This window comes from Sturnira hondurensis, unplaced genomic scaffold (genome assembly GCF_014824575.4).
Source record: "Sturnira hondurensis isolate 20B ecotype Veracruz unplaced genomic scaffold, ASM1482457v3 Scaffold0002532, whole genome shotgun sequence".
NCBI classification, from domain to species: Eukaryota; Metazoa; Chordata; class Mammalia; order Chiroptera; family Phyllostomidae; genus Sturnira; species Sturnira hondurensis.
In genome coordinates, this window is record NW_028075163.1 from 315,169 (window position 1) to 323,948 (window position 8,780).

The window sequence follows — 8,780 nt, forward strand, 5'->3', positions numbered from 1 at the left end:
TTACAGGAAATCTTACTGTTGTTAAGACAAAACCCCAGGCTCTTTTCTTCTATTGATCCTCATTTTAAAAACACCCCAACTTTCACGTTCTGAAATAATTCTTCTTCACAGAGATCAGCTATTTCAAGAATCCTAAGTCACCCCTCAACTAACACTTTATTCATCCAAAAGAACATGATCTAGCCAGGTAGCCAGACATTTCAATCAATAAGATAATAAATGTCATTTCACAAGCATGGGATGTGCCTCCACGTTCACCCTTGGATCTGTTTAAGCTATAGCCTTGGGTATGTGCCACAACAAGGATATATATGGTAGGGGAAAAAAGTCACAGGTCCTTTGTTCTGTACCAGGAGTGTGTCTAATCTAAAACCTGAGAAACATAGGACACCTTCTAAACTCAGCAGTAACCTATTGTACAATATGAAATACCAGGTGCTTATTAACTCCTCTATTCTACAGCTGCAGACTCACTGAATAGGCTCACGAGATAGGCTACATCTCCTTAGTCCAAGTCCCATTGCTGCCTCAGAGGCCAGTTCTATAGCTTTTTCTGTACCAAGAGATACATCCCTGCATATTTTTTCCCTGCCACTTATGGGTGTGGGACAAGCCCATTCCTTGTCTCTGCTCCTTTCACCAGTCTCAGTGTGGCTTCATCTTTATATCCTTAGATGTAGGACTCCTGTTCAGCGAGATTGCATGTGGCTTCTGAGAGACAGTTGTTCCACAGTATAACTGTACAATTTTGATGTGGTCATGGGAGCATTTGATTACTGCATTTACCTGCTGCCATCTTCAGCAGAACCTGTTGTAAGGATTCTTAAATTTTGTTCCAATAACACATTTAAATTACCTGCAAAGTTTGATCTCTCAGGTCTTATGTTTAATGTTTTTCAGGCATGACCAGACAATATTTAACCTAAAACCAATTACTAATACTACCAACTACTGGGACTTTTATCTTTCTAAATTTTCTGCCTAATGCCCTGTGAACTATGAATTATTTCATTCTGGCTGGAAATGCACTTATTCAGGCTATGTGTAAATATTGGGTCTGATTTCTCTTTTACTTTTATGGCCATTTCTTTGGCTTTAGTCAGTTTTTTTACTCACATGCACAATCAGTACCCTGGCAAAGATTTGAGGGAAGTTGCAATAGTGATTTTGCAATAGTGGTTTTTCAAATGGCAAAATATATTTTTCATTAATTTTATTTCCACTCATTGTTCCTGCCTCACAGCTTCCCAAAGCCTTAAATATTCCTGGGTGATAAGAACAATGGGGATATCTGTTACATTTGGTTTCTTGTCCCTAGCTCCTAAAATCACTTCAGAGTCATAAGTGTAAAGTGAGTATTTCTTGTTATTCACAACATGCCTATTTTTCCAGTAAAACTCTGTTTATGTGAATGAGGTGACTTTCTGAAAGCATCTAAAGATGGGGGCTGTTTGCCAGGGAAACCAACCATGTATTCAAAGGGTGAGACTTTAAGTTCTACCCCTGATTTCTGGGGAAAAGGGCTAGAGATTGAATCAGTTACCAATGATTAATGTTTTAATCTGTCATGCCTATGTAATGAAGCCTCCATAAAAATCCAAATAGGAGGGGTTTGGAGAACTTCCAGGTTAGAGAACCAAAACACTCCCATATGCCGCTGTGTGGGGCCCCAAACTCCACAAGGAAAGAAGTTCCTTTGATTGGAGACTTGACTTATGTATCTATCTATTCATCTGACTGTTGAGCCATATTCTTTTCTTCTAGAATAAATTGGTAATTTAATGATTAAACAGGTTTCCTGAGCTCTGTGAGCTGTTCAAGCAAATTAATTGAATCCAAGGAGGAGGTAATGGGAACTTCTACTTTATAACCAGTCAGTCTGAAAGACAAGCATCAACCTGGACTTGAAAAATTGGTGTCTGCATTAAATCTGTGAAGGGAGAGGGAATGACTCTGGGAACCTCCAATCGGCACCCATTTGGTCAGAAGCACAGATAACACCTGAGCTTGCAAGTAAAACCTTAAGTGCAAGAAGGTCTTGTGGGACTGGACTCTTAATCTATGAAATCTAATTTTATTTTTAGGTAGAAAGTGTCAGAATTTGTTGGGAACCACTCTGTGTGGTTTTGGAGACTGTAGCCCACTGAGAGCAAGCTCTGAAAGGGGCTAGTAAGTTTCCCTGGAAAACCAGGTAAAACAGGGGGCAGGCATGGCCCAACTCTAAACCCTAGGGTTCCCATGGGAATCAGGCCTGCAATGGACATTTAATCCTTTGAAGTATGCTCTGCCTAGCATAGCCCTTTTGATATAAACTGGATATTTAAGTTCAAGGCAGTAGGAGTAAACTCATCTCGTGAAACATGTCTTAAAGACCATCTGGTGTAGCATGTCTTACAGACCCTGACCTATGACAAATCTCTGTGTTCCTTCAATTATTATCTATAGATAATACCTGGTTTTGAATGACTATAGTCTTTTGACATTGATTGATGAGCTATGTAGGTATGCTGCGTACACCTACTCATACCATTCCCAATAAAAGCCATTTGGGAGAAGGGCTCAGGGCGTTCCCCACTAAAGGGAATTGCCACACGCTTTCCTGCTGGAAAAACAAGATTGTGTCCAGAATGACTTATTCTCATCCATGCTGGTGAGGAGAAATCTGTGGGATGAAGATCTTCCACAAGAATTGAGTTGAATTGTTGAATAATTCAGGAAATCTCCCTGTCCCCCACATTGTAATTGGTGTCAGAACCTTTGTAGGGAAACTCTGTAAGCTCTCAAACTCTCTCTTTGTGTTGTTGGTTCTCTCTTCTTCAGTACTCTGTCCAGTGAATTTTATAATCTTTGGTCTCCTTGGGTTCTCAGTCATTGCTTTTCAATGCAAGGAGTCCATGGGTTCTGTCTGGGTTTCTGCTACCATGGCCTGGAAACTCTGTTAGAGCAGTAAGCTGAGGCAATTGCAGAATTTTTTTTTGTATTTATGTTGTATGTCTTGCACTCTCTCTCTCTCTCTCTCAGGTATTATAGTTCTTTCATTTCCAGACGTGCATTTCTTGAAAACTATTGCTTTATACATTTCATCTAATTATTTTGGTTGTTTTTGATTGGAAGATAAATTCAATCTCTCTTACTCTATTTTGACCAAAAACAAAACTCCCCAGCACCATTTATTCTTCTTTGATCAAGTATATGCTTAACACCTTCTATACACTCAGTACTATTCTAGGCTTCCTAATAAAGAAAGAAATAAAGATTAAAACTTTGAGAGGAGAGAAAAATTTATAAGCACAGCAAAAACTTAATAAAATCTTAAAAATAGAGAAGAATAGCTTACAACTAACAGCTTTATAGAAAAAAGGGGGGAGAAAAACAAAATGAGGCCATGCTAACCCTATCTAACATAAATTATTCTATATCTCCCCCCAAATCACAGCATCATAATATTGTCAGACAATAAGGGACATGCACAATGGTAATGAGAAAAATAGTTCCCAGCATTAAGCTTCTGAAAAAGAATGTAGAGAATTACATTTTCAAATGATTTACCTCTAAAATGGTCAAAACTAAATCTGGATAGTTTTCCTAAGGGTTACTTGGGAAAAATCACTTTTAAAGAAGAGCTCATCACATACATATGGTGAATAGTAACAATACAACTGGTTTCATGTTTGAATGTGTGATTAATTATAAGGGCCCTGGAGTGTTGAGCAAAGCAAATTTGGATTGCCCTTACCTCCAAATAATTTGTTTTCGTGACATCCCATGTGTAGTTCATTAAAACCTCTATGTCGTGGGAATACTTGATAACCTCCCTCTGGCACCTTCCATCAAGGATCCTCTGTTGCAATAAATAGCTCTGGTGCTGCACAGGTACCTCTGAGAGTTTTTTAACATCTTAAAAGAAACCACTCGTTCTCTGTCTATGACAAGGAGGGTGCAACAAAAGAAGTGTGCTGCTGAACTCACTTGTCAACCCATATTGAGGGTACTGGTTTCATGGAGGGATTACACAACACATAAAAATAAGTGTTGGAGCTGTTTTCTTTAAAACGATAGGTGGCATCAACTTTAAAAGCTGCTTAACAGCCATTTTCCATAGATTCAGAGTGACAGTCATGGAACCTCAGTGTCCTTAGAAAGGAAACAAAATGAAGAGTTAAAACAAGATGAGAGCACAGAAGCTTAATTGAAGAGCCAAGAAAAGTGTTCCAGAGTTCAAGGTTAACTGTTGGGAATTCATAGTACATACGCAAGAAACCAAAGCTTAGTTTGGGGCTCTGGGACAAGACTGAAGAAATTATATGTCTTAAAAAAGATTTTTCAGGAGGTTAAAAGTAAGGTATACTTAATCAGAATGGTTAAATTTCTTTTGGCTCTCCAGAAATAGTCTGTAAAATATCTTTCTGGCTAGGGTGGGTAATCCAGCATAAATAAGTGGAAACCCAACACAAGGACAACTGGACATTGAACACATTGATAAACACTAGAATTTATGTTCTCTATCTGATATACATCTTTCTTGCTCTCCTTTCAAATTTAGTGAAATCTACTCTTCAGTTCTAAAATAAATCCCAGTGGAGAGAATTATCCCATGGAAATATCTTTATATCAAAGTTTAAAAGGAAGCCTTGATCACTGGTGAGTTTTAAATATTTGCTAAATGTTAGTTACTATATGCTACAGTGAGAATCTCTAACTATGTAATTTATTTGCTTGGGCAAAATTTATTTTGTTCCCTCCACATCCAAACAGTATTAGATTCTCTCTACTATGTAATGTGTGAAGGTGAAATTCAAATTTTAAAGGCATTTAAAGTCAAATTGGATAAGGAAAACTCATTCAGGTAAAAGTTGAATATAATATCAAATGATATGTAGTAAGTGACAAATGTTAAGATAAAAGTAATATAATCCATAGGGATTTAATAGCTGGAGACAGTTTTTAACATGAAATAGTCATAGAAAGATTTTATAAAATGTTGGATGTAAATCAGTCTTAATCAATGAATTTACTTACTATTAATTGAAGTGAAGCATGGTCACATTTGAGATTACATCAGGAGAGGTACAAATATTCTGAGGTGGACATGATTAAGTATTACATGGTGGTGTTAGCAACCAACCTGCTAGAGTAGAGCATGATTAGAAAAAAAATTAAGTTAGTTGAAACAAAAGCATTCTCATTGAAAAGGGCTAGGCATACAGGAACACAAAGTATTAAAAATGATAGGCAACAATATGAATGGAGTATACAGTTGAGTTTTACTTGGGTGGCTACAGGTGTGTTGATGGTGACATTAATGCTTTTGGTGGTCATACTGATTGGATTGGTGCCAAAAACATACGGGAATGACAAATGACACATATAAAGTATGGGAGGATGAATTCCAAGATATTCTGAAAGATAATTAAGGCAAAGAGAGAAAAGTTGGTTATATGTGTATAAGAAATTACAAATCTGTAATGTATGTATTTGTGTATGTCTAAATGAAGTACATAGTGCATTGTGGTAGGTCACATTGTTATATTTATAAGAGAATTTTATGGAATGTAGTGTGTTGAGTGACTGAATGCGAGTATATTTGGATACCCCAGTGTATTATAAACTATGATAGTTCTTCCTTTGTTTTTGTTTGACACGAGTGACTCTCATACTCCACATGAACAGCTAAAAAAACTAAATAAGTCCGTAAGAAGCTGGCTTTCTTATTAGGAGCACTACTGACCAGAGGTTAGCTCAGTAACTTAGCTAAAAACACATGGTTTGTAAAATACTCTTTACTAGGCATACTATGTACAAATCTTTTTGACTATAGATGTTCACTGCCACAACCATCTGAAGAGATGACTGAACAAGTTATGTTTATACATCAGTAGATGGATATGTATGCATTGTGATTTATCTGGGATTTAGTCTTCAAAGATATACTTACATCTGTGAAAAGATAATGTTGCTTTTTTACATTTACATAATTTTAAAACTATATATTTTCAATTTTGGCTGAGAACAAAACATTAATCTTTTATTCTAATCTTCCCTGTTTATAGCTGTTTACTTAAGAAGAAATATTTCACTAATTTTTAATTTTTTCTTTTTTGTGTTCTTATTTTTGAAAGTATTTTTAAATACTTATATTTTTAAGTACTCATATTTTTAAGTACCATGATTTTATAAGGATATTGAGTTTTGATTTTGTGTTTTTCTAGATCAGATTAGTTATATTACTTCCCTTCTTCCCAATTCCTCATGTTCAAATGTAGTTACATCACTATTTTGTTTCTGGTTGCAATTTTAAACAGAAGATTTAAATTGAACTATATTTATATATAATGTCTTTATACTTATTCTATAAAGCTCAAGTTCAATTATGAATTACTCTTTCTTTCAATTATGCTATTTTAAGATATTTACTGAAAATTGGTATTTATTATTTCCTACATATATTTCTATACTGAATAAATATATTTTGAATTGCATTTAAGAAATTATGCTATCGCACAAATTTTATAATGCCTTGGGATTTATGTAGGTTATTGTAGCATCCTCTGCTTTATTTCTGTGGGTATGTAACAGGAAAATTGTCCAGGTTTCCAGATCCTTGTATATTTATAGGCATGATGTTGATGTGGAGTAAGTGCAGAAGTTTGTTTTAGACGTTCAGCTAATGTGACTAAGAATAAAAGTAGATGCAAACATAAATAAATTAAGAAATAGAAAATGCTCTGAGAATAAAACTTTTCTAAATACTGGATAAGAACAAAATTATATTCATACTTTTCATTGTTACTTGATCAATGATTAGAGTGTTATAAGCCAAAAGAACTCTACTACCTCCAACATTTGAAAAGCAGTTGCCTATTGCCTTAATTTCAGGTAGTTATTCAGATAGGTTTGGAATTGTTCTTAAGCTCAATCCTTGACCTAAAGATGCCCAGGATAATCACTGTCCAGAGGAGTCGCATGCATTATGTCCTCCTGTTTTAAAATGCATATTTTTCTTTCAATAGGACCATTTAGAAGCTGACCTGGGCTGGATTTCAAGAAATATCTTTATGGGGTTTATAAACAATAGCTGGTTCCAGCCACCGACTCTTCTTCTAATAGGCATTCCTGGACTGGAAGCTGTACAGATATGGATCTCTGTCCCATTGTGTGTCATGTATACAATCGCCCTATCAGGGAATTTCACCATCCTCTTTGTTATCAAAACCACATTTAGTCTTCATGAGCCTCAGTACATCTTTCTGTCTATGCTGGCAGCCACAGATGTGGGTCTGTCTTTATCAACTCTGCCTACTGTGCTGGATGTCTTCCTCCTAAATCATAGAGAGATTGAGTTCCACTCTTGCCTAACACAGATGTTCTTCATCCATACCTTCTCCTCCATGGAGTCGGCCATCCTACTGGCCATGGCATTTGATCGATTTGTAGCTATTCGAAACCCACTACACTACACTGTGGTCTTAACTCCTCCTCGGATTACTGGGATGGGGCTTGCAGCCTTGGTTAGGGGTGTGGTATTAATGGCACCCTTGCCAATTCTGCTTAAGCGATTGTCCTTCTGCAAAGGTGTTACTCTATCTCATTGTTACTGCTACCACCCTGATGTTATGAAGCTGGCCTGTGGCCCTGTCAGAGTCAACATAATCTATGGGTTGTTCCTTGTCCTCTGCTCTTTTGGAGTTGACTTTATCTTCATTGTCATTTCATACATCCTGATTTTGAGAACAGTGCTGGGTATTGCCTCTGAAGATGGCCAGTTCAAGGCACTCAACACTTGTGTTTCCCACATTTTCACTGTATGCATTTTTTATGTGCCACTTATTGTGCTAGCTCTAATTCATAGGTTTGGTACATTTGCATCTCCTCTCCTCCATGTCACCATGGCCAACCTCTTCCTCTTCTTGACCCCTGTCCTTAACCCCTTAATTTATAGCCTAAAAACTAAACAGATAAGGTCTGCAGTACACAAGATATTTAAGGGCAGGAAAAACTAGTTTAAATAGTCAAGTATTTAATGCCTTGGGATTTATGTTTCTGCATAAATAGTTTAAATAGTCAAGTATGGCCTTAGCAAAAACGATGCCCTGAATCTCTGTTCCCCTTTTATCTGTCAGCTTCCCTCTTGGAAATTTGTCATCAATTAACAGTATGGTTATATGAGAGTTGCGGTATTTTTTGTTTCTTGTCTGTCAAGAAGATAATAGTATTTTGGTTATTGTCTTAATCCAGTTCATCATCCACAGTATGAGAGATCATCCTGAAATGATTTTTGTGTTTCTTCTCTATTTAAATATTTAAGTTCAAGTAGTTAAATGATTTATAATTAATTACATGATAAAGGCTAAATTATTAACATGTTTTAGAAAGCTCTTTATTTTCTTATTCTTTCTCTTCTCTCCAACCTAAGCTCCAGCTACAGATTGCCCCTTCTCAAAACAGATGATTCAATACATTTTTACACAAGTATACCAGCCTTCATATTACTCTAAGTTTTCACCAATTGCTTCATTTCAAATTTCATCACCAATCTTGCACAGAATGTTTTTTATTATGAATTTTTCTAACATATTAGTAGATTTGGCACTTTCTACCATGCCATAGATGATTTTATTATAGTACAACACTGTTTTATTTACATCTTCATGTCTATCATCCTCAATGAATTAAGAACTGTCGTGAGAAGGCAGTGTGTTGTTTTATTCTGAGTCTCTGGTATTCAGTGCCAGAGTAAATTCTAACTGTCATCTGCAATTAATGAGTGGATGTCTATGGAC

General features: G+C 36.1%; 1 protein-coding gene across 1 annotated transcript; it reads left to right on the forward strand.

Moving 5' to 3' along the window:
• Positions 1–7,055: 7,055 nt before the first annotated feature.
• Positions 7,056–8,000, forward strand: LOC118982873 (olfactory receptor 51A4-like). Its single transcript, XM_037040027.1, has one exon. The coding sequence runs from the start codon at positions 7,056–7,058 to the stop codon at positions 7,998–8,000; it is 945 nt and encodes a 314-aa protein (XP_036895922.1).
• Positions 8,001–8,780: the final 780 nt, after the last annotated feature.

Coding starts and splice junctions, on each gene's coding strand:
- LOC118982873 (XM_037040027.1), top strand. CDS start 7,056: ATGGGGTTTATAAACAATAGCTGGTTCCAGCCACCGACTCTTCTTCTA.